A 26,907-nucleotide genomic window follows, 5' to 3' on the forward strand; every position below is an offset into this window, starting at 1 on the left:
CCGGCGCGGAGGGGGAGACGGCAGGCTGCGAACCAGGGGGAGCCGGCCGCCAGGGGCCTCAGCCGCCCCGCTCGCGCAGCCTCTTCCCTCGCGGCTCCGTGCCTTGGAGGTCCGCACGGCCCTCCGGGGTTCCAGAGATGCCTAGCCAGAGGGCCAGCGACGCGCCTGCCCTCGGCGTCCCCCCACCTCTCCGCGGCCGCGTCGCCGGCGCCGCGACCCCGCCCTCCCGCGTCTGTCCTTCCCTGCGCTCCCAGCCTGTGCTGGGCGCCAGACGCGGCCCCGCCGTCCGGCTGCTGGCCCGTGTTCCCGGCGGTCCCAGCCTCCGCGGGCCGGGACCGCGGCCCCCGCGGCAGGACGGGGAGGCGGGCCATGGCGTCCTGCGTGGGGAGCCGGACCCTGAGCAAGGATGATGTGAACTACAAGATGCATTTCCGGATGATCAACGAGCAGCAAGTGGAAGACATCACCATCGACTTCTTCTACCGGCCGCACACCATCACCCTGCTCAGCTTCACCATCGTCAGCCTCATGTACTTCGCCTTCACCAGGTGAGACGCGCGGAGCCTCGCGGGGCGCCGCGCCCGAGGACGAGGGGAAGAGGCCGGGGTGGAGGAGGGGTGGGGGACGGGCGGGCGGTGGCGGGGAAGGGGCCCCTCCGGCACGGCTCTGGGGACAGGCAGCGGGCTGGCTGTGCGGCGCACACCCTCGCGGACTCGCCGCCCACGCGGCTCGTCCACTGCTCGCCCAGCCCACCCTCTCAGCCCGTCATTACCACCTTGCCCATGCTGCAGTGCCCCTGGCCGCGCGAGGAACACGCGGGTCACCCAGCGCCGTAGCCTCCGCACCCCACCCCACCCTACCCCATGAGGCGCTCTGTATTGCTCCGCACTCATCACCACCTAGGCCCCTCTCCTTGGCGCCGCCTCCTAGCCCAGGTCCCTACCTAGCACACCGCATGCATCATCCGGTATGCACCACTTTGAGCACACACCACTCCACATGTAAAACACCCCAGTCCACAGCGCCCTCAGGCACTACCCACAGACCCAGGACACAACCTGCCATGCTCAGAGGGTGCACCCCCATGGGCTTTTCTGTGTGGCGAGACCGCATGCCTTGCAGGCAAGCTGTCCCACACTACCTTGCCCCTAGCCTCAAGCAATACCAGCTATACCCCAACACAGACTGTCCCTCTAGACACCCGTCACAGAAGAAGAGCTTTCTCTTCCTACCCAACCCAGTTCCCATCCCCTGCTGGACACCCTGCTGCATAGCCACCAGCCCACCACGCATCACACAGTGTGATGTCACACACCCTGGCCGCTCATCACCTCACATACATGGGGAGAAGAGATTTTGTCACAAGTGACCACGTTTCCCTGGGGCGTGGTAAATTCATATAGCATGGCACAACTCTCTTAGCCTGAAAGCACACACAGGGGCTCAAAGCAATTTGTAATCCAACTCCTGACAGCCACATGGTACTCTTTGGCAGCCCAAGGGGTCGCCTTGGGTATAACCCAGGGAACCTCTTTAGAGAAAAGGAAGTCGTGCTCACCCCATCATCATGGCTTAAGAGATTAACCTAGTACAAGAAGTACAATTGTTGACATTTGCTTCTCTCCCTGTAGTTTTTCCTATCATTAGTTTTTCAATCAGGGCCTTATTTGGTGGTCACAAGGACTTAGGAAACATCTAGAAGGTCATGGGAAAAGAAATACTGGATGTATCATGACCAATCGGATAGAATTGTGTGTCCATGTGCAGGCAAACACAGGTGCACACACATGAGTGCCCGTGCAGCCATGTAGTTTTCACAGGAGACTTGCTCCTTGTCTCCATAATCCGCTTGACTCTTGGTTCTTCTTATGCAAGTGTTCCTGTTTGCCTGAGTCTGCCTAAAGGCATGAGGCAGAGGTAACCATTGCTTCCTCTTTGAGGAATATTGTAACTAAGAGGTAAGGCTGATAATGTAATGCCCTTCTATAGTATCTAACCAGATTATAGAAACACGGAATTATAAGAGAAGTTTATTTTGGTGCAAAAAATGTTCAAAATAATAGTGTAGATTATTTTCATCATAACATTTTTTTCTTGGACTTTTTGAAGACACCCCTGCATTCCTTACACTGGAAAGAATTCAGTGTCGTCCCTGATTATGACTATATTATCCTTAATTCATAATGTCATTTGATTCTACTACTTGGTAGCTTTGTGGCCATTCCATTTTGTCAAGCCTCAGTTTTTGTATTTGTAGGAAAGATGATAATGCCAGCACTAATACCTCATAGGGTTGTCTGTCATGAGAACAAAGCTTTTAAAATAAGGCATGTTCAACTCAGTGCATGGCAAATGTTAATTGCTTAATAGTTATTGGTTGTTGTTCTGTGGTTTCATTGTATGCCAGTGCTTTCTCAGTTGCATTTGTTATTAAATGATAATGTAGTGTGCTCTGTCATTGAGAAAAGTGATGAAAGCACAAGAAAAATACGCATTGGATTACATACCTGCCTGTTAGCCATTCACTTCAGTTTAACTTCATCATATACTTGGATTTTTACAATGATGTAAAATGAGGGAGTTTTCTTCAGAAATTAGAAAACTAATTTTTTTTTAAATAGAGAAGCGAAAGTGAACAATTTGTTTCAGGTTTATTCTATTCCTTTTCAAAATACATCTTCTCTTCTAACACAAAAAGTCATTTTCAATTGGAATTTCCCTTTTATATCATATTGTGCCAAGGCAGATGTAGAGTTAAAGGATAAGAAATGAATATGGGGCCCGGTGTGGTGGCGCAGTGGTTAAGGTCCTCACCTTGCATACCCGGGATCCCATATGGGCGCCAGTTCTATCCCGGCAGCCCCACTTCCCTTCCAGCTCCCTGCCTGTGGCCTGGGAAAGCAGTCGAGGACGGCCCAAGGCTTTGGGACCCTGCACCCGCGTGGGAGACCCGGAAGAGGCTCCTGGCTTCGGACTGGCATAGTGCTGGCCGTTGTGTTCACGTGGGGAGTGAATCATCGGACGGAAGATCTTCCTCTCTGTCTCTCCTCTCTGTATATCCGCCTTTCCAATAAAAAAATAATAAAAATAAATCTTTTAAAAAAAAAGAAATGAATATGAATTTTAATGACTTGTCAAGAATCATAGAACCACCATTATCTGAGCCTCAGACTGGCCTTTTCCAAAAAGATTGCAATTTTATTTCTTCAGCTAATTTTCTGAAGAGACAGAAATTGCATTATCAAGAACCAGAGAAGAACAAGTTTCACCTTACATAAAATTCTAAGCACCCTTGATGGAATTAGTACTTACTGGATCTTGCTCCTTGTTTTATAATGATCTGTGACCCTTTTAAGTTGGACATCATAATGATAGCTCTATCTCCTGACATAAAAGGCAAAAGTAATGACTTCTTAAATGAAAATTTTTCGTTTTGTGCGCCTTCATAATGATTATCTCTAGGACCATACACTTATTCTATAATTATTTTAGTTGGGTAATTGTTCAGTGCAAATCTTTCAGTAAAACTTTAAAAGTACTTGTTTGGCTTCAGTTTTGTTTAGCAAGGAAGCAGTTGTCTAACGGGATGAGTATTTTTTGGGTGTCATATTAGCAGCAAGTAAGAAGCAGGACTTGGGCTAATGTCGCATGCTTCAGAGTCAGCAAGGATTTCCAACTGTGAGAGTTAGACACCTTGTGCTGAAGTCCGAGACAAGTTTGGATTTATCAAGTAGTTCTTTTGTTGGCAAGTAGGCCAACTCAATGTTAAACTATACTTACTAAACTTTCTTTCCCTATCACTGTTGTTAAAGCCAGATACTACCCAATTGTTTCCCAAGATTTGAGGAAGCTCATTTTGCCACATTTTTAGAAATATTTTTCTAATGGAGATGCTTAGGTCTGTGTCTTGTAATTTGGAACAGGAAAGTGGGACAAGGAAAAACCTTTGTCTCCAGTTCAGAGTCATCGTTACTGCAGTCCCCACATCTTTACTCTGCTGTCAGAGGATGTCAAACATGGGAATATTGGATGGGCTTGATTTCAAATGCTTGAGCTTTAGGTGTAAAATTTATTAAATTACACTTATGGAGGCCCACCTGTCCTGAAGAAACACCTGCATCAAATCCTGGTTTCTGTTTCAACTTTTGCCCAGCATAAAACAAAAACAAAATTAGAGAAGAATGCTTTCCTGCAGATATTGTAGCTATGTGATTACCAGTTTATGTCTACTAGCTTTTTTCTTGATACAGGACAGAGAAGTGAGCCAAGTTTTGACTGAGTGATTTTTACTTAATAAGAATAGTTTTTTTTTTTTTAAAGATTTATTTTTATTATTTTTTTATTGGAAAGGCGGATATACAGAGAGGAGAGACAGAGAGGAAGATCTTCCGTCCGATGATTCACTCCCCAAGTGAGTGCAACGGGCCGATACTATGCCAATCCGAAGCCAGGAGCCTCTTCCGGGTCTCCCACGCGGGTGCAGGTTCCCAAAGCTTTGGGCCGTCCTCAACTGCTTTCCCAGGCCACAGGCAGGGAGCTGGAAGGGAAGTGGGGCTGCCGGGATTAGAACCGGCGCCCATATGGGATCCCGGGCGTGCAAGGTGAGGACCTTTAACCACTTGCGCCACCGCGCTGGGCCCAAGAATAGTTTTTACTTGATTTCTCTGTTGGGTTTGTAACGTCAATTCATATCACTGGTCTTTTGTACGGCTTGGCTCTTGGCTACTTGCCAGCTTTCCGTGTCCTTTTTCTTCTGACCACTTTCCCCATTAGGGAACGTCTCCTGATGGCTGCTGACTCGGTTGCCTTGGTCCTGCTTCCTTCTGTGCATCATGCTCCTGCTCTCCCAATAACAGAAGCCCTGGATATCCTGGTGGCCGGACATCAACAATATCAAGCATCTATAGAGACTATGTGTTGAGATTAAATCAACATTAATCCATACCATTTCTCTTCCCCAATTACTGTTTGAATTTTTATTGGATTCAAATAGGCAATAGGCATCTTTGATCTCTCTCTCTCTTTTTTTGATGATCTTTGTATAGTTGATTAGTGATCAAAGGGTCAAGGCTACAAGAAAGTGGATAAGACCATTGTTTCCGCATTCTCTTTTTTCCTTCCTGTATCTTGAGGAAGTGGAGAGACAAAGGGAGAAGCCATGCCCAGTCTCCCAACCGTCCCAGGGGCCCCTCTGTGGGGCAAGCTCTGAGGGTCCTGCTCAAGTGATTTTGATAGTTCAACGGTTCTGAATTGCTGCCGATCTCTACACTCCAACAACGATGAAATCCCTCCAGGATCCACTAGCTGGCATAGTCTATCTTAGAGTCTTCGTTTGCCTAGATTTTCACTGCCAATGCTTGACTGGAGTAGTTGATCAATTTGTTCTGTCCTCCATTCATTGTTATGGTACCAGGTGTCCTCTGCAGGTTCTGGTGTACTGTCGTATCCTTCATGTGCACCTGGCTATGCTTTCCACTGTTGTGTCTAAGCCACTGAGGAGGCCTAGTTCTGACACAAGCACTTCATGATTCGACATGGACCCTGCAATTCTCTCCATGGTTGGAGTTCTGAGTCCAGCGGTCCAGTTGGGGAATCCCAAAGAAACCTCATCTAAGATGAACCCAGACCTGATTCTTGTGTGTGCTTGCCAATATAGGAACTCTCTTCTTATGCTGACTTCTGGTATTTTGTGTCCCTAATAAGATTTTAAACCTGTTAAAGCCCCTTTATTTCTTTGGGATCCTCTATAGTGAATAGGATTTTGGATGATTCACATGTCTATTTGGGTGCAATGGTGCCTTACAGTCTCAAAGAAATTATATACCTAGAAATGGCCACCTCTCATATGCCTCTGGAGTTTCTAAGTTGCTCTGTTGTAAATAATCTTTTGCATGTAGAGGTAGAATTTTGTCACTACATGTTAAGATCATTTGTCTTGAGATAGAATGATCTGCCTCTGGTTTCTGTAAGGAAATTAGCAGTTTTTCCCGGCCTCAGCTAATTCAGAAGGCAGGAGTAGCCCAGGGAGCTGTAACTTTTTCTTTGTTCCAGCACCTCATTTCTCGTTCAGTTCTACATTGCTCAGGTCTCTGCCATCCCCAGGGTTCACCATCTGGTTTCTCTTCAATAGGTCTCCATGATTGCTTTCAGAGCTGTTCTCCTTTTTCCTTTTGCAAACATCAGCCCAGCCCCTTGGGAGCATAGCATGCTCCCCCAGTCCCTGCAGCCACCCCCTCCCGATTGCTGCTCTCAGGATCCTGTCTCTTTCTTGCTTCCAGACTCTCTCTGGATGCCTGTTAGCTGGAGGAAGGGGCTCAGTGGACCCTAAGGACTTTGGCCATAGAGTAGAACTTCTCCAGCTTTTCTCCTCTCCGATCTGTCCACAGCTCACCTAAGCAGGCCCAGCTTGCTCCTGGCCCACACCCAGAGCTGCTGTCTCTATGACAGGAGACTACCCTATGCCCCACCCAGTGCCTCTTGTGCACCCACAAGATCATGGAGTCCTTCACAGTGCACTTGGCTAGGGCCTCTCCAACACCTTTTTGTTTCTATACTTACAAATACCTTTCACTATCATTTCTCCATTCCTTGTGGCCAAATATCTTAACCATGCCAGGATAGGTACCCACTAAATGCTGAATGAATGAAATACTGAAATCATTTATTCTGTAAGAACTTTTAAAACTATCAATTCTCTACTCTTTTTGTTGATAAATAGCTTGTAGTTCCTAATGAGCATTATACCTTACATTAACATGGAGTTCATATGATATTCAAGATAATCCTGATACCAGTTAACATCTGTCTACTGGCATCCCAGGATTGAGTTTCCATTGGGAGAGAGGATCCTTAACGGTGACCTGTCTTCTAAGTTCCCCAGCTATTTGTCTCTATTTCAAAGACCCCTATTAAAATTAATGAGGAAGATGGAAGGGGGAGGGACATTTAATCCCGTGGCTGAGGTGTGATGAAGGCTAGACATTCCTGTCTGCCTAGCCTCACAGAGAAGGCTTTAGCCAAAGACAGTACAGGTGAATGGCGCCTGCCTTGGCTTCTTTAAGTTCCCATACCTGCAGTGTGTCAGTAAACCAACATGCGATTGCTATGCAGCTTTGTAAAAAATTATTATTTTTTTGTGGATTTATTTATTTTTATTTGAAAGGCAGAGTTATAGAGAGAAGGAGAGATAAGAAAGATCTTCCATGCATTGGTTTATTCCCCAAATGGCTGCAATGGCTGGGGCTGGACTGTTCTGAAGCTGGCATCCTGGAACTTCTCTGGGTCTCCCATGTGGGCACAGGGGCCCAAGCACTTGGGATTCTTCCACTGTTTTCCCAGGTACATTAGCAGTGATCTGGATTGGAAGTGGAGCAGCTAGGACTTGAACCAACACCCATATGTGATGCAAGTACTACAGGCGGTGGCTTAACTTGCTACACCCTGGTACCAGCACCCCATTTTGTTTTAAATTTTTTTTAAACTTGGAATTTTTTGTGTACTTTTGCTGTTTGTAGGACATGCTTCCCTTAAGTGCTTTCCTATGCTTCCTGAAACAATGTTCCATAGAAGGAATTAAGAGTTTGAAACTTGATTTGGCTTATTGGTATCATAGTGTTAGAAGGTCTCCTAGGCTAACTTTGCAGGGGCAGAGGGAGACAGGAACGTTGCTGTGAGTAGACCCTCTGGCTTCTTATCCCTGTAACTTAGCGGCCTGACCACTACGCCGTTTATCTCACTCGTTCTTGTCATCCACCGTGCTGAGGATACTTAGAGTATGTTGAGCATGGTGTTGGGCACCAGAGTTGTCTTAGGGTACCAAGGGTGGGATGTTTGTCCTGGAGAAGCTGCAGCCACAATCTTAATTTAAGCTGTACAATGGGTATTTTTGACCCTGTGTGATCAGAGCTGCTCTGGCACAGGTGTACCTCCTGGGGTTAGCAGTAAGGAAAGTAGACTCTGTCTACTTCTGCCTGTGTGTTTTTGTGTGGTAACCTTGATTCAAACCAGTGTTCAGAGATGCTGGCACCTGCTTCATTCTGTCCATCTGTGTGTAGCTGTAAACTTTATTTGCATCCTCCAGGCATGGGTAATGCTCCCCCCTGTCTGTCCCACAGACCACTAGAACAGTCCACAGACCAGCTGTGGAAGTTCTTTGGCTCATTCAGAGCACTAGGGATGTGGATATCTTTTTGTTAATAGCTGCTATAGGCACAGGAAAGAGAGCCACAGACTGGCACACCATCACAATCAAAAGCCCAAATCTTTTTTTTTTTTAAAGATTTATTTATTTTAATTGCAAAGTCAGATATACAGAGAGGAGGAGAGACAAAGAGGAAGATCTTCTCTCCGCTGATTCACTTCCCAAGTGAGCAGAACGGCCGGTGCTGCGCCGATCCGAAGCTGGGAACCAGGAACCTCTTCTGGGTCTCCCACACGGGTGCAGGTCCCAAAGCATTGGGAAAAGCCCAAATCTTTTCTTGTTATAAACTCAAGTCTTAGTTGAGCAAAAATCCTGAGGTCAGAAAAAGTCCAGGTAAGGACCAGGTAGCCCTGGCCACAGGTGATGATCTTCCTGGGGAAGTGAGATCCACATTGCCTCCTGGTGGAGCCAAAGATCTCCAACCCAGGCAAGGCACCAGTCACTTGCTGCCACCCTCAGTAGAAAGGTGATTTGTTTGTTTGTTTTTTGGCTTGTCAGGTTAATGAGAAACAATTCTTATAAGGTGAAAAATATCTTTTGCGGCAGGTATTTGGCACAGCTGGTAGAATTATGCTTGGGAAGGCCACATCCATTAGTGCCTGGGCGTGGCGCTCTGCTTTTGTTTCCAGCTTCTTTGCTATGCACATTGTGCAGGCAGTGGTCATAACTCCAATATGTGGGTCCAAACCAATGGAGAGCAGCTCTCTCTCTCTCTGTCTGACTCTGTCTCTCTGTCTCTCTCAAATATGCATATACTTACGGGTCATTTAGAATTTGGACAGGGTGAGCTCACTCACAGCAAGCGTTATGAGGACTCACTAGACTTGGTATATGCTCAGAGGATTCTGAGTGCACATTCTGTTCTTTTGTAGCTTTACTACTAGACAGGTGGTTGATCTGTGTGCCAAAGCCACACCCTCTCTGCAAAGAGCCCATCTAGAATGTGAGGCAGAGGCCTAGAGAGTCTGACTGACTCACATTTTTTGATACTCACCCACCCCTCAATCTTTGACTGCTTAGGGTTAACCTTTTTCTGCTGTGTATTATCAGTTTATCCAAAGACCTCATTGTCCATCTGGAATCCATTTTGTTTCCTAATTAAGCATATGCAAAACTGCCAGTGTTTTGGATTCACAGTTACTATTTTTTTATCTTTTCCAACTGATCTTTTTTCTTCTGATAGTATACCATCCATTTGAGCCCCTCCTTCTAATACAATTGCTCAAAATTTTTAAAATTGAAATTTCTTTGGTTTTGCATCCCTATTTATTTATTTCTTTAATTTTTAAAGACTGATTTATTTTTATTGGAATGACAGATTTATAGAGAGAAGGAGAGACAGAAAAACCTTCCATCCACTGGTTCACTTCCCAAGTGGCCACAACAGGTACAGCTGAGCTGATCCGAAGCCAAGAGCCCTTTTCCAGGTCTCCCACTTGGGTGCAGGGTCCAAAGGCTTTGGGGCCATCCTCCACTGTTTTCTCAGACCACAAGCAGGGAGCTGCATGGGAGGTGGAGCAGCCAAGAGATGAACTGGCACCCATATGGGATCTTGGTGGATGTAAGTGAGGATTTTAGACACTAGGCTATCATGCCAGGCCCGTCCTTGTTTACTTTTAAAAAGAGTTTAGTTTTTGTATGAAGGACAGAGAGAGAAAGGAGAAAGTGACTAATCTTCCATATGCTGGTTCACTCCGCAAATATTCTCAGTGACTGGAGCCAAGGCCATCAGTAGCAAGGAGCTTCTTCCTAATCTTCTGTGAGGGTGCAGGGACCCACACCTGGATCATCTTCAGATGCTTTCCCATGTACATTAGCAGGGAGCTGGATTGGAAGTGGAATAGCCAGAACTCGATCCAACACCCATATGGAAGGCTGGCTTTTGCAAGTATCGGCTTTACTTGCTAAACTACAATGCCAGCCCACATATCCTTATTTATTACTGATTTCAAGTTCTTAGAAATTTACTGTTTGGGGGCCTGGTGGCGTGGGCTGGCGGCTAGGGTCCTTGCCTTGGGCGTGCCGAGATCCCATATGGGCCCCAGTTCTAGTCCCGGCAGCTCCACTTCCCATCCAGCTCCCTGCTTGTGGCCTGGGAAAGCAGTTGAGGATGGCCCAAAGCTTTGGGACCCTGCACCCACGTGGGAGACCCGGAAGAGGTTCCTGGTTCCCAGCTTTGGATCGGCGCAGTGCTGGGGAGTGAATCATTGGACGGAAGATCTTCCTCTCTGTCTTTTCTCCTGTCTGTATATCTGACTTTGCAATGAAAATAAATAAATCTTAAAAAAAAAAAAAGAAATTGACTGTTTGGATGGGTATTGTGATGCAGCTGGTTAAACCACAGCTTGGGTCTCCCACCTCCCAAATTGGAGTGGTAATTCAAACCCTGACTATTCCACTTCTAATTCAGCCTCCTGCTCGTGTATCTTAGGAGGCAGCACATGGATGGCTCAAGTGCTTGGGCACCTGTCACTCACTTAGGAGACCCAGATGGAGTTCTGGGCCTCTGGTGTTATGCTGGCTCAGCTTTGGATGTTATGGCCATTTGGGGAATAAGCCAGTAGGTAGAGGTATCTCTATTCTTGCTGTCGCCCTCACTCTGCCTTTCAAATGGATAAAAATAAATTCAGTGTTGTATATTTTCAAGTGTTTTGACTAGCATGTGATTTTAAAAATACTGATTTGCTGATTTACCGTTAGCCATTCATTAAATAACCACAGTGATTAATTACAAAAAAGAACATCATATTTACATTACTTGAAATCCAAGACATAACAAAAAAGTGTGTGATAAAAAAGCTCCTTCTCATATTATCACCAGTCCTTTATTTCTTTGTTTTGATGAAAACCACTGTCATGGTGCAAATTATCACCTACAGGAGGATACTTTCAAAAGCGTGGGGTTGATGCGGTGGCTTAACAAGCTAATTCTACACTTTGCAGTGCTGGTGTCAGTTCTAGTTCTGGCTGCTCTACTTCTCATCCCGCTCCCTGCTAATGCTCCTGAGAAAGCGATGGAGAATGGCTCAAGTCCCTGGACCCCTGCCCCCACGTGGGAGACCTGGAGGAAGCTCCTGGCTTTGGATCAGCTTAGTTCCCGCTATTACAGTTATTTAGGGAGTGAACCAGTGGAGGTTCATGCTCTCTGTAAATCTGCTTGTCAAAGAAATTAAATGAAATAAATCTTTTTTTTTAAAGCTTATTGAAAATTAAATATAAGTTTCTTTGGGAGACCTAACCTACTGCCCCTGTAGCAAAAATTTTTAAATCCATGCACATAAAGAGGTCTTCAGTTCTATATTTCATAAACTTTTGATGTGCCTTCATGTGTCCATACATATCTTCCCCTGTATGTAAAGTAGTTGCTAATTGTACCACTGTTGTACAATGTCTTATTTTTTGATATGTCTTAAGTTTTTCTGAATCAGTTAATTCATAAAAAGTTTCTTTCGTACTTTTTGTGGCTGCCTTATTTTCCCTTGTAAGGTTGGACTATAATTGAGTGTAAAAATGTTTTTAATGTTTATTTACTCATTTTTATCCATTTGAAAGAGCAACAGAAATAGGGACCTACTATCTGTTGGTCTACTCTTTAGATGTGGGACTGGTCCTGGTTGTAGCCAGGAGCCAAGGATTCCATCTGGATGTCCCACATTGGTACAGGGGTCTAAGCACTGGTTCTGTCATCTGCCTTCCCAGGTGCATAAGCAGGAAGTTGGATCGGCAATGGAAGCGGCAGGTTCAGAGCAGCACTCTGATAAGGAATGCAGAAGTTTCTAGAGGCAGCTTAACCGACTGCACCACAGCACTTGCCCCTGGATCCAAAATGTATTTTATCAGTCTCTTTGGTGAACATTTGGCTTGTTTCCAATCTTCTACAAACACGTTATGCTGCACTCAGCAACCTGGCCCACGTGTCATTTTCACGTAAATGAAAGTGGATCTGAAAGACATTCCCAGAAGTGAAAGTGCTGAGTCACAGGACATGATCATCTGTGCATTTAGACTTGCCAAGCTGCCCTTCATAAAGGTGGTTCCAGTGTATGCTACACCAGCCATGTAGTGCATCCTTCCGAAGGAGACTGTTGTGTAATGAATAAACCCAACAGTGTCAAACAGAGTAGTATCATCCATAGCAGCTCAGCCATTACATTTCACCTTTGTCAATAAGTTAGATTTAAACAGTAGTCTCATCCTGGTTGTTTCAGTTTATCTCTGGCCAGGAATGAGGGTGAGCATTGTTTTTTGTTTGTTTGTTTTTACAAGTCTGAGAACTGTTGGATTTTCTGACCTTCACACAGTCTGTTTATTTCCTTTGCCTGCATTTTTGTCTATATTTTCTAACCCAGCCTGTGGTTCTCCTGTTAACTGATGTTGGAGAAGCGCCTTGTGTGTCAGAATTGATAACACAGTGAACACTTTTTTCAAGCTTATCACTTTTCCTCGGTTTCCTTACTGGCTTACCAGGCAGATTTATTCAATTTCTCCCTTGTGACTTTTAGACTCTATATAGCAACTTGAGAAGGTTCCCCCCTACAGCCTCCCACCCCACACCAACATTGAAATCAATAGCTTCTTTTGTTGTTGTTCGCTTTTTAATTCTTCTACCAATTGTAGTAATTTTCCTTCTTTCTTTCTTTTTTAACCTTTAATGCTTTGAGTCATCCAGAATGTATTGTGGCATAAAGTATGGGTTCCTGAACCACCCTTTCTGTTTCCTCACAATAGTTATTAATTCTAGCCTTGCTTTTAATTTGTCACTCCCATTTGGTGTACCTTATTGCAGTCTCCTGTACCCATGCTTTGCCTCTACCGTGAGTCAGACTGCCTGCCTGAGACTGCTGGAGTGGCGTCATCTTCTCATGAGGTAGCTTGGCACAGGGGAGAACTCTCGTCTTCGGGGTCTAGCTGACCTGGCTTTGAGTGCCACTCTTGCAGCCTCTTGAACCTGCAGCTGCTTCACCCACGCAGCCTTTTGACAAATACCTAATCTTCATGGATCTTTGCAACCCAGTGTGATGGAAAATGTCCCTTTGGGTAAATTGGTTGTGACAATCAGAGTTAATGTTAACTGCCTGCTGGATGCCTGGCACATAGTGAATACTTGATAAGCAGGAGCTATTATTATTATTATCCCCTCCATGACCAGCATCAGCAGGGTGTTGTTGGGCTCTCTGAGGACATTGTGTTCCTCTACAGGAAGCCATTATTTCTGGTGGTCCTCAAAACTGAGTGTGGCACTTTCTTGCCTGACCCAGTGCAATTGAAGGTGTCCTCGGTCAGGATCAAGCTGACAGTGTAAAGGGGCATGTTCAGAGCTTCTGGGCAGATATTCATTTGTTAGGTATCCATTGGCATGACATTACCCTTGGTTGGAAGTCTACTTGATTCTGAAGAGTGTTTTTGTTTTGTTTTGTTGTTGTTAAAGACTTATTTACTTGAAAGGCAGAATTACAGAGAAAGGAAAAGAGCAGGAGAGAGACCTTCTGTGTGATGTGTTTGGGGTGGCTACAATGGCAAGCCGTGGGTCAGGGCAAATGCCAAATCCTGGAAGTCCATCCCAGTCTCCCACATGAATGGCAAAGGACAATGTACTTGTGCTGTCTTCCACTGCTTTTCCAGATGCATCAGCAGGGAGCTGGGTCAGAAGGGAGCTGCCAGGACTTGAACCTGTGTGTTCCTATGGGGTGCCAGCATCCCATGCTGCACCTTAACCCACTGTGCCACAGCGGGGGCCCCTTGTATGTTGTTTGGTTTGTTAATCTGGTCTATGAAGTTAACAGCATTAATTTGTTAGTGCCGTTTGACCATTGACTAATGCAAAGAACATTGCAAGATCTCTTTTTTCCAGAGCTTATGTTAAACTGTTACAGTCTGGAAATTGCTTAATTGAGTGCAGCAACTTAGCTGCCTAAGGGGTTTTTAGAACAACACTGTAGGACTTCATTTTTGCCTAGGTATGACTCACTGTTGTCTCCTTTCACATCTTTGTATATGGCTTAACGCTCTAGATTTCTTTTTTCTACATAAGCTTGGTTTGTTACTGAGATTTTAAGAAATCTCTTTTTCCTCAGTAAAACTTAATATTTGTGTTTTAGGGGTCCAGTGTTGTGATGTATCAACTTAAACTGCCATCTGTAATGCCAATATTCCATATGGCCACTGGTTCAGATATTGGCAATATCCAGTCCAGTTCCCTGCTACTCTGCCTGGTAAAGCATCAGAGGAAGGAAGCTTAAGTGTCTGGACCTCTGCACCCATGTGTGAGACCCAGACAGAGTTCTGGGCTCCCTGCTTCAGCCTGACGCAGCTCTGGCTGTCACAACCATGTGAAGAGTAAACCAGCAAATGAAAAGACCTCTGTTTTTCCTTCTCTCTTTGAAACTCTGCTTTTCAAATAATAAAATAAAATAAATCTTTTAAAAAATGTGTGTTTTAGAAGCTCTTTTGCTGCAGTCTTTCCGAGAAAAACAGCCTGTTCTATTAATTTTAAATCTATCACTAAATTATTTGTACCTAAATTATTCATTTCCATAATGTTTTTCTGCCTGAACTTCCATCTCTTAGGCTTCTCAATAATTATCAATAATTCAAAAAGTCCTCCCTGTCTTATATTTGTTTTGCTTTCTTTTGTTTCTGTAGAGTTCCAGTTGTGTTGCTACACTCTTCTGCTTTTTTTTTTTAACATTTATTTATTTTTATTGCAAAGTCAGATATATAGAGAGGAGGAGAAACAGAGAAAAAGATTTTCTGTCCGCTGATTCACTCCCCAAGTGACCTCAACAGCCAGAGCTGAGCCATTCCAAAGCCAGGAGCCAGGAGTCTTCTCTGGGTCTCCCTCGTGGGTGCAGGGTCCCAAGGCTTTGGACCGTCCTCAACTGCTTTCCCAGGCCACAAGCAGGGGGCCGGATGGGAAGTGAGGCCGCCAGGATTAAAACCAGCGCCTATATGGGATCCTGGCACGTTCAAGGCAAGGACTTTAGCTGCTAGGCTATTGCTCCAGGCACTACATTCTTAGTTATTTTCAAAACCAAACATCGCTCTAAAGTAATCCTAAACTTTGGATTATTTAAAGAACAGCAGTTCCGAAGTTCCTGTCAGAAGAGAAGAATACATGTTTGTGTGCAAGGTTTGCAACTGTGATTCCTCCTAAGCACAGGACTTTCTTGGGAGACTTTAGGAAATGTTGGTATGTAGAAAGGCATGAATATAATGACTTTATTCTGCAAAATTAATGTTCCAGTCTCGGTGTGGCTCCTCTGCTCCTTGGGGTTTACTATGTGTATCTAAAAGCAAAAACTCAGTGTTGTTTCTCTTTTCCTCTTTTCAGGGATGATTCTGTTCCAGAGGACAACATCTGGAGGGGCATCCTCTCTGTTGTTTTCTTCTTTCTTATCATCAGCGTGTTAGCTTTCCCCAATGGTAAGTGATGTGATGACGTGTTCTCGGATTTTTTCCAGTACATTGTGCCCTTTCTTGGTTTTGAGATACAAATCATCTGGAAGAACATTCTGGAAGGCAGAATAACCAGGGGGGCAGGTGTTTAGCCTAGCGATTAAAATTGTCAAATCCAGGGCCAGTATTGTGGAGCAAAGGGTTAGGCCTTGGGATGCCTACTTCCCATGCTTCCCATGTTGGAGTGCTAGTTAGAGTGTCAACTCCTCTACTTCCTCTCTGATTTCCTGGCAATATACCTGAAAACAACAGAGGATACTTGTTGTTGCTCAGGTACTTGAGTCCCAACACCCGTATGTGAAATCCAGATATAATATTGGACTTCCTGACTTTGGCCTGGTTCAACCTTGGCTGCTTTGGCATTTGGGAAGTGAACCAGCAGATAAGAGATCTTTCTTCACTGTTTCTCCCTTCCTCTCTATCAGTCTTTCAAATAAAAAAATCTTAAGAAACAAAAAAAGAGGTCTAATTTTTACAGTAGAATACCTAGGTTTGAGTCTCTCGACATGTGAACACTGAGAAGGTAGTGGAAATGGCCCCTGCCACCCACATGGGAAAGCTGGCTGAAGTTCCTGGCTCCTAGTTTTGTTATATCCAAGCACGAACTATTGCAGCCTTTTGGGGAACAAATCCTGGATGGGAATATTTGCTCTCTCCCCGCCCACCTCTCTCTGTCTCTGTCTCTCTGTCATCTTCTCCCTCTTTCTCTTTCTACCTCTCAAACAAATGCATAATTTTTTTTTAAGTGTTGAATGTTGTTCAGTGGTCAATGACACAAAGATGGCCTGCCCATTCTGTTACTTTCTAGCTCTGTGGACCTGGGGAAGCACCTCCCTTGTCGTGCCCCATTCCCCGCACCAGCTCCCTAAGAGCACTTCCCTTCTATCTTGTGGAGAGAGCAGACAGGTTCTGTTGTAAGGGTTAATGACATTGTTCCGTATTAAATGCTGTGTATTAGTCTGTTTCCAGGGCTATAAGGGGATGTCCAAGGGTAAGTACTTTTTTAGAAAACAGTTCTATGCCACTCATCGTTTGGGAGGCTAAATGTCCAAGCACTGTGATGCTGGCTCTCCTAGGTCCCTCTGGGCTACACCCAGTCAGGGCATATGGCACTGTGGCAGGAGACGTGTCAGAGAGAAAGAGAGAGTGAGTGAGTGAACACACCGTCCCATTGAGACATAGGAAGGTGGAGAGACTAAGGAGTGGCTGGTCTTTTACTTTACATTACTTCCTTCTGTGAGAGGGGCAGCAGGCCCTCCTGGGACCTTCCTCTAGGTCCCACTTCTTAAATGTTCTGTCATCACACCATCACCATTCCGGGGGCCATACTAGCAGCACAAGGAAACCATTTCACTCATGAACAGTGACTGATGAAGTGGGAGCTCTCAGCCAGCGTCAGCCATTGTCCTTCCTGTGGCTGTTATCGTTACATCAGCTGAATCACAAAATACCCAATTATTTCTGAGTTACTACTCCCTTTGGCTAAGGGCATAGTTGATGCTATAATGAGTATTACTTAAATTATTTGTCTTCCCCTGTGGCCTTTTAGTATGGCTAACTTTGCTGATGATGCATTGGGGAATATTTTTACCATTAGGGAAAAAAAATCAGCAGTTATTACTGTGAATTGACACCTCCCCCACCTGTGGTGATTGTCCAGGGAGTGAGGCAAAGGTTTAATTTACAAATTTGAAATTCTGCCATGCTCAGGATTCCTTCTTCTCCTTTGGATTATCCCTTATCTAAGGTGCTTTTTTTTTTTTTTTTTCTTTTTTTCAGTTCTTTTTCCCAAGAATATATTCTTTCTTCTCCATGAATAACTATGGCTTACTTTTTTTTTTTTAATTTATTTTTAATGGAAAGGGTGATTTACAGAGAGAAGGAGAGAAAAAGAGAAAGAGCTTTCATTTGTGGATTCACTCCCCCAAATGGCCATAACAGCCAGAGCTGAGCCAGTCTGAACACTGGTCTCCCATGCAGGTGCAGGGTCCCAACCCAGATCACAAATAGGGAGCTGGATTGGAAGTGAAGCATTTGGGACATGAACCATCACTCATATGGGATCCCTACCCATGCAATGCAAGGATTTAGCCACTGGGCTATCACACTTAAAGACTTTCTCTTGTATTCATTTGTCACAAATACTATTTTGAAAAGGTTCAGTCTTTTCTTACAGGTTATGCCCCATGGACCCCACTCAGAAACATCACAAGATGTGTGCCTTCTGTGTTCTCCCTTGCTGTAGTAGAGTCAGATATGTTATGTGGGAAGCTCAGTGTGGATGCCATTGGTTGCTACCCAGACACATTGCGTGGGAAACCCTCCAGTCTTTCCAAGCTGGTGGCAGTGGAATTTCATTTTTTTTATGTCTGTGTGTGATTCTCTTTTTTGTTGTATTCTTTGTTGTTATTTTCCATGAAACAGTTTGGTAGATATAACGATTTCGCAGTTCAGGATTCTCCCCGTATTGTTACAAAAGTAGAGTCCTTCAGCAATTGTCACAGATCCACTATTCTGCTATTTAAGTGTATCATGGCATTGTAGGTATAGGCAATGATAGAAAATCTAGTATCATATTGTCAAGATATATTTAATAGTTTCGTTGGGTGGGAGTCCTACTTTTATTTAGGAGTGGAGATGTGTACTGCAATATATCTTCACTTCCTGGTATGCTAGTCTCCATTATACACTTCATCTATGTGAATATATGTGTATACAAGTTTACTGTTTATTTGTTTTATATTTTGCATGTGTGAATGGAATGTTGCCTTACATCAGAGAACGTATGATTTTGTCCTTTTGGAATTGGCTTATTTCAGTGAGGATAATGATTCCTTTGGGACCATTTTGCTGCAAATAGTAGAATTTCGTGCTTTTTAATGGTGGAGTGGTATTCCATGGAGTACATGCACCATGGTTTCTTTATCCGTTCTTCTTTGGACGGGCATCTGAGTTGTTTCCATGTCTTCAATACTGTAGATTGTGCTGCTGTAAATAGGGTTGCAGGTCACTTTCTCATATGCAGACTTCATTCCCTTTGGCTATATTCCCAGTGGGATAGCTGGGTCATATGGTAGATCAATTTTTGTTTGTTTTAGTGTTCTCCATACTGACTTCCATAGTGGCTGTACTAGCTACACTCCCACCAACATTGGGGTAGGGTAACTTTACCCCCACATTCATGCCAGTAGGTATTGTTAATAGAGTTCTGAATATAAGTCAGTCTCACTGGAGTTAGTTGGAATCTCAATGTGGTTTTCATTTTTATTTCCCTAATAGCTAGGAAGCCTGTGTATTTTTTCTGACGTCCAGTAACCATTTGAATTTGTTCTTTTGTAAAATACTTGCTTATTTCCTTTGCCCATTTCTTAGCAGGTGTATTTGTTTTGCTGCTGTTGAGTTTCTGAAGCTCTTTGTAAATCCTGGATTAGTCCCCTATCTGTAGGGTTGTGAGTGAAGATTTTCTCCCATTCTCATAGTTGCCTCTTCACTTAATTAATTGCCATGCTTCTAAGAACATAATGGTTTGTGCTGATAGCGTACAAAGCCAAGTGAAACCATGTCCTTCTGAATGTCTTACAGAATGGATTATTTTGGAGAGTTACATTACTTTGGAGATGAGTTTGACTCCCTCACCACTCAAGATTTTAAATTAAGCACTGACAGCTTTTCAACATATGCAAACCTTTCAATCTTAGGAAGATATGACGGTTGTTTTTTTTCCGTGAGAACTGATGGTTCTGATAGTGCTCAGTGATTGAGGTGTTCAGACAAGAAGAACCATAGGTATAAAGCCATGGCATGAATGGGCATTAACCCTGTTACATAAGTCCCCAATATCAGGCAGCTTTTTGGGGAGTTGATATTTGGGCTGGCAGCTTGAACCTCTTGGTTAGGACACTGTTCTATATTGAAGTATCTGCATTTGATGCCTAGCTCTAGCTTTTTCATTTTTAGAAAGATTTACTTATTTTATGAAAGACAGAGAGAAATATCTTGCATTGATCACTCCCCGCATGGTCACACTAGTCACAGCCGGACTAGTTTTATACCAGGAGCTGGGAACTTCTTCCAGGTCTCCCACGTGAATACAGAGGCTCAAGGACTTGGACCATCCTCTGATGCTTTCCCAGGTGCAAAAGTAAGGAGCTAGATCTGAAGTAGTACAGGAAAAATTTGAACCTGTGCCTATTTTGGAGATCAGCACCACAGGTTTAATGTACTGCAGCACAGCACCGGCCCCTGGCTCTGGCTCTCGAGTCTAGCTTCCTACTAACATACACCCTGGCAGAGGCAGTGGTAATGACTCAAGTACTTGAATTTCTGTCACCCACTTGGGAAATCTAGGTTAAGTTCCAGCCTTTAGCTTTAGCCAACTGGCTAGTGGGACATTTTGGGAGTGAATCAGCAAATGGAATACGCACACAGTCTTTCTCTCATTCAGATAAATTAAACAAAATTTTTTTTTTTTTTAAAAAAGATTTATTTTTATTATTTTTTCATTGGAAAGGCGGATATACAGAGAGGAGAGACAGAGAGGAAGATCTTCCGTCCGATGATTCACTCCCCAAGTGAGCGCAACGGGCCGATACTATGCCGATCCGAAGCCAGGAGCCTCTTCTGGGTCTCCCATGTGGGTGCAGGGTCCCAAAGCTTTGGGCCGTCCTCGACTGCTTTCCCAGGCCACAGGCAGGGAGCTGGAAGGGAAGCGGGGCTGCCAGGATTAGAACCGGCGCCCATATGGGATCCCGGGCGTGCAAGGTGAGGACCTTTAACCACTTGCGCCACCGCGCCGGGCCCAACAAAAATTTTTAACAGATTTTTTTGGGGGGGATGCTATTTTCCAGCTTTCGTTTCCTTCCCATCACATAGAATCTTAGGATTTTAGGTTTAAAGGGAACTTGAAAATTATGTAGCATACCTTCTCCAAGGATGCCATGTTATCTACCATACGGGCCAAACTTGAATCACCTGCACATTCCCCAAACCTTTCCACACTAAGGGACTCTAAGGATGCAACTCCGAGTAAAGTAGACTGCATTGCTTAATAGGCATCAACACACAGCTAAATGGCACCTGAGCCCAGGGAGAGTCTGCAGCTTGGAAAGTGAGTTGGGACCATGCAGGTGGCAGTTCCTGTTTGCCATCCCTGCCCTCAGCCATCCTCCCCTCTGAGGACCCTTTACTCCTGTGTCATTGCTAGATACCACGACCATCACTGGTCTGTGCCCTCTATTCCTATTTTTCTTTTCTAGTTTCCTCTGACCCTTGTTCTATGTCTCCCTTCCTCTCCCTATTAGACAAGCAGAGGGTGATACTCATATATGTCGTCAGGATAAAGCTCGACCTGAAGACACCCAGTCTAATGAAGGCTTCATTTTCCTTGACTTTGGCACCAATTGATTAATTCCCAGGGTTACTTTTGTGTGGCTTTAAAGATTTTTTTTTTTTAGCTTGATGTTCTAAATCCAGAGCTATTTGGGAAAGAGGATAGGGATTCTCAGATGTCTGAGTAGCCATAGTTTTACAGCTGGCTCATCAGTGAAGCATTAGCAGTGGCTGAGGAGTGGAGCTCCCTCACCTGATGCTGTTCTTAAAATGCCAAAGGCACTATCTGTTCTGTGTGATTCTGGCTGGTTTTCCCTGTATTCCCTAATGAAGTCCACTAATCTTCAAACTTTCCTTACCTTGATTGGGTTTTTGATTTGATCTTGGGAAGACAAAAGGGAAGCTTGGCTTGTACTTGTCTTTTCCTGGTCCTGTGATCCTGGGCATTTCCCTCCCCAGGGTGGGGAGGGCCCACAGAGCTCTTGTGGCTCCCCCTGCTCAGAATATGGGCGAGAAAGCTGAAACCCATATGCCTTGGTTGTCCCTTGAGGTCACACAGCTACTTTGGTCAGCCTCCTGTGAAGATCCCAGCCCCCTGTGGTTTCCTCCCTGGGTGGTGTTCTGATCCTGTCTCGTATTGGGTTCCTCATCCCTTGCCTCAGCCCTATCTTCCTGTGTAAGAAATTTCTGTCTCTTCCTATTTCCCTTCCTTTCTGCCAGCTTCCAGCTTTTTCCCCACTCCCTTGGAGTGGGGTTTCATTGGCTTGCGCCCAGTGAGCTCTGGATCCTGGATCCTGGTGGATGGGAGTCGAATCATCATTCTTTTGTTGTTGGAAAATGATTGGTACCTTCCTATTCTCTGCTTTTCTTCCTCTATTCTTGCCTTATCGAAACTTCCCTTCCGTCTACTCATTCAGGAGTCAGAATATGTCAAAACTGAAATTCCAGATAGCAACAGAAGAGGACCCTGGAAGGTTAGCATGCTAGTGGTAGGAATTTGGACAGCAATTAGCTATGTTGGTTCATTTTCTGTTGCTATAAGAGAAATCCTGAAACTGGATCATTTCTAAAGAGAGGTGAGACTATGAAGTCCAAGGCAGTGCCGTGACTCCAGCATGTGGACCTCATGCTGTCTCACAATGTGGCCAAAGTCTGAAGGGCACATTGTGTATGAGAAGAGACATGGCACAGAAGCTGCCTGGCTTCATCACTAACGATGAAGTTCAGGCCCAGGAGAGCCAGAAGTCTTTGTTTTCCTGGAAAATTAACCCAGTCACTGGGGAAGACATTCACAGCCTCTAGTATTGGGGCAGGAAGGTTCGGAGCAAGTCTTCAGAAGCCCTGTGGCCATGGCAAACACATTATGTTAACCTGGTATTCTCCGTATGAAAGAATGTTTTGGAACATTTCACAGTTAGCACAGGTTTCAGGAAGTGCCGGTTGGAGGTGATGGGAGTCTGACTGCACCGTAGCATGGCAGCGCACAGGCCTGGGTGGGCCTCCTGAGTCACACGGCAGCTTCTCAGACTAGTAGATACAGGCCTCTTGCTCCAATCTTGTGGCCGTTTTTTTTTTTTCCCACATTAATTGTTGTTTTATAGATTACAATGCATTATCTTATTGCATTGGATACAGGCTGTCAGAGATTGCAATAATATTACAATATACAGATTAACAACTTTTCATCTCAAATTAAGGCAAACATGTGTGGCCATGTTTTCAACTCATCTATACCTGACCTAGTAAAGGCCTCCCTGCCAGCTTGCATTAATGTACAAGATTGATCTGTGTTCCGTGTCAGGTGTCTCTGCTCACATGTGTAGGAAGGCCCCTAGGGTTCTTTCTGCAGAATCTAAATAACGAAACAGGCTTTGACTTTGTCCATAGGGTTTTATAACAGTAAGCAAGCTTGAGGCCACAAGCAAACGGATCCCCAAACGATTTAGCAATAAGGCACTTGTATCCTTCCTTATACAACAAGAAGTTCTTGAAGATGGTGGGTGGCTCCCAAGCTGGCTGGTAATAGCAGCCCAGTGACCTGTGCAGGCCAGGTCTCCCTGTTTTGTCCTCTGCCACGCCCAGCGTGGTGAGCTTCACTGGAGCCTCTCTGTGCTACTGACCTTGAGGCAGCACCACCACCACGACACAGGGAGTGGTGACCTGTATGCAGCAGGCAGAGTAGCCATTTCTTGCAGTGTATCTGCTGTCCAGAGTGGAAGAAACCTTAGTTACAAGTCCCCAGTGTTCCTTTCTGCATGTCTTGGGCTAGAACGGGGCCTTGCATCTCTTTTGCAGCCTGTCCCTAGGACCAGAACTCACAATGCCTGGAGGAATACATGTCTAGTACAGATGACTTATTGTCCGGAAGGCTAACAGGGCACTAGGATTACTTCACATGCTCCAAAAATCACATGGAAAGGGAGCTGAGCCTCAGAATCCTGTCTGACGTGTGCAGGGTACGTGGCAGGATTAGGATCCCAGGTCCCTTCCTCCCATCCTGGAAACATTGAGGAGTTGCACAGAGGGCTGAGCAGGGTAAGGTGAGGACCGAGAGGCCTACAGCAGCTTCCTCTCCATGCCATTGGCCTGTCTTCCTTCTCCTTTTCCATTCTTTTCTGGATCTCTTAGTTTGTATTTTCCCTGTCCTGTTACAGCAACTGATCCTCAAATGTGAGTGTAATTTTAACTACCTCCTCCACATCCCTGCAGTAAAATTTAGAAACCTGTTTGAGCCTCCAGCTGGCTGTGAGATTTCTTTCAACAGGCAGCCCTTCTGGCGTACTCTCTAGGGGCTTCCTGGCACCATGCCTGCCCAGCCCAGCTTTATCTGTCCCTCTAGTGCTTGGCCCACGGCAGCCTCTCAGGGAATATGTCATTACCACATTAGTCTTCTTTATGTCATTGTCTGCATGAGAAAACCTGTTCAATAGTTTAAAAAAAATTTTTTTTTTCTGTGCATTTGCTTGAAAGATGGAGTCTGACATAAAGAGAGAAGGGAATGGAGGGAGGGAGAGAGATAGAGAGAAAGAAAATATTCCATGCATTTTTTCCCTCCTGCAAATGTCTGCAACAGCCAGGGCTGGACCACATGAAGCCAGGAGCCAGGATCTCCATGGTGATAGGGACGAAAGTACTTGGGCCATCACCCACTGTCTGCCAGGAGCATTAGCAGGAGCTTGTTTTGGAAGCAAAGGCAGGACCTGATCCTAGGCGCTCTCATGCAGGCTGTGTGAATCCCAGGTGGCAGCATGATCTGCTGCAGCACTGCACCCCATCCTCAGCAGTTCTTTAAGGTTTCAGGAGAAGAGAAATACCAGCCCACTTTTCCTGAACTTTCCTTGATGAACTTCTGTCTCCTGTTGCCTTCTCTGGGCCCAAGTAATGCTCCTCATGTGTCCTTGATTTTAAAACCATTTCCAAACGAAACCATTTACAAATAAAAAAAAAATTGTCTCCTATTTTCTAGCCCTTACTTCATTTCTACCTCCTGTTTCCTTCCTTCCTTCCTTCCTTCCTTCCTTCCTTCCTTCCTTCCTTCCTTCCTTCTTTCTTCTCTATCTCTCTTTTAAAATTTTGTACTTATTTGAAAGGCACAGTTACAGAGAGAGAATCTTCCATCTGTTGATTCACTTCCCAGATGTTCACAATGGCTAGTGCTGGGCAGGACCAAAGCCCAGAGCCAGGAAGCTTTTCCAGGTTTCTCATGTGAGTAACGGACCCAAGCAATCGGGCCATGTTAGCTGCTTTTCCCAGGCCATTCACACGGAGCTAGATCCCAAGTGGAGTAGTTGATACATGAACCAGGGCTCATATGGAGTGCTGGAACCATAGGTGTTGGCTTTACCAGCTATGCCACAATACCAGGGCCCCCATTTCTTTTTTGAGGGGACTTATTTGGAGATCATTTTTTTTCATCGTTCCAAGATGTTCCTATAAGAATTTAAACTTCCGTATTCATCAAGAGATGAAGAAGCTTGACAAAGAAACTTGCCTGGGACCTCCTGCCTGTAAATATGAGTGGGTTGGACCTGTTGCACGCAGTCCCCGTGTTTTTTCTAAGTTCAGCCTCTTAAACAATAATTCACAGAAATGACTGCCATGCGAGCCTGGCAGTGATCTTCTTTTCTAATAGCCGAAGTTGTTGTGTGAATGCTAGCTCTTCTGATGACACAGGTGTTGCTTGTGAAGTCAAGCTTGCTCCTGGTATCTGATTGAAAATCTTGTATTCTAGATGTAGGGACTGATAAAGGAAGTGAAAGACATAATTTTTAAATTTGCCCTACAAGGAAGCAACAATTCAGAAGAAATCAGCGTTTTGTTTCTGACACTTGCCCTGTTTCTCCTGCCTCATCAAGAACAAAAACACCAGGAATCTAATGGTGGTTCCATCATGTTTGATGCAGCTCTAAATGAATAAACAAAAGCAGCTATTTTAATTTTTTTTTAATTTGAGAGGCAGAGAGAAACAAACAGAACAAAAACCTCCCAATCATTGGTTCATTCCCCACATGCCCAGGAGTTGGAAACCCGATGCAGGTCTCCTCAATGCAGAGACCCAGATACCTGCATCGCACCTGTTACCTCCAGGGTGCGCATGCTTTTACAGAAAGCAGGAAGCAGGAACAAGCCCAAGCATGCCGACATGGGAGGTGTGCCTCAGACACTGTCTTAGCCATTGCTCCAGAAGCCTATCCCCCCCACCCCCCGTGCAGCTTTTATCATCTCAGAAACAAAGCGGAAATCTTTGTGGGAAGTCCATCCTAGAAAGAATCTTCCCGAGGATCCTGAGGCCCTAGCCATCTTCAGAGGGATCAAAGGAGACCTAGTGTTCTAACACCAATGGGGCGAATCTGCTGGGAAGCAGCATGGGGCGTGAGAAAGGAAGTAAGAACAGGGAATGTCCACAGGAAAACGTATGGATGGCTCATGTGTCAAGCAGGTGGATGCTGTGGGACATGGAACTGCCCCATGACACTTCCTCATGCATTTTTAGCACCCTCACATATGATACCAAGACTGGTGTCACTGTGTGTGGGTGACCTAGGGGACCTAGGTGTCAAGGCTCACAGTATAGGAGAAAAAAAAAAAGCAGTCGATCTCATCCCAGACTTAAAAAATATTTGCTTTTTTTTTTTTTTAAAGATTTATTTATTTTTATTGGAAAGTCAGAAATACAGAGAGGAGGAGAAACAGAGGAAGATCTTTCATCCAATTGTTCACTCCCCAAGCGGCCACAATGGCTGGAGCTTAGCCAATCCAAAGCTAGGAGCCAGGAGTTTCTTCTGGGTCTCTTATGTGGATGCAGGGTCCCAAGGCTTTGGGCTGTCCTCGACTACTTTCCCAGGCCACAGGCACGGAGCTGGATGGGAAGCGGGACTGCCAGAATTAGAACCAGCGCCCATATGGGATCCCAGCACCCTCAAGGTGATGAGTTTAACCGCTATGCTAAAACCCTAAAAAATATTTTCTTACCAATATTACTGTCTTTGGTAAAGATGGCCCTCTGAGTGAATAACACTCCTTCTTTAAGGTATCATGCTTCTAGAATATACTTCTTAAATATGACATTAAAAAGTCCAGGGCTGTTGAGAAGGCAGTGTAGGTAGGTACTTATGATGCCTCAACCCTTCGAGAAAGGCAGATTTGATGAGTAAAGCAAAGCCTGCATTGGCTTCTTTTCTTTGGAGACGGAGAGGCAGAGAATGGGAGACAAAAGGAGAGATTTGTCATCCACTGATTCACTTCCCAAATAACTGCAACAGCCAGGGCTGGGCCAGGCAGGAGCCAGGAGTGTAGAACTCACGCCGGGTCTCCTACATGGGTGGCAGGGGCCCAGGTACTTGATTCATCACTTGCTACCTCCCTAGGTGCCCATCAGGAGGAAGTCAAAATTGGAAGCAGAACTAGGACTCAAACCCACACTC

General features: G+C 45.0%; 1 protein-coding gene across 1 annotated transcript in view; it reads left to right on the forward strand.

Moving 5' to 3' along the window:
• Nucleotides 1-171: 171 nt before the first annotated feature.
• Nucleotides 172-26,907, forward strand: part of PTDSS1 (phosphatidylserine synthase 1) — a 74,675-nt gene continuing 47,939 nt past the window's right edge. The window contains exons 1-2 of the mRNA XM_040972617.1: nt 172-548; nt 15,531-15,622. Of these exons, the coding sequence (XP_040828551.1) occupies nt 370-548; nt 15,531-15,622 (271 nt within the window). The 5' untranslated portion in view covers nt 172-369. The remainder of the gene's footprint in view (nt 549-15,530; nt 15,623-26,907) is intronic.

Source organism: Ochotona curzoniae, unplaced genomic scaffold, assembly GCF_017591425.1.
Source record: "Ochotona curzoniae isolate NIBS_2020 unplaced genomic scaffold, NIBS_Ocur_1.0 contig_2318, whole genome shotgun sequence".
In the NCBI taxonomy this organism is placed as follows: Eukaryota; Metazoa; Chordata; class Mammalia; order Lagomorpha; family Ochotonidae; genus Ochotona; species Ochotona curzoniae.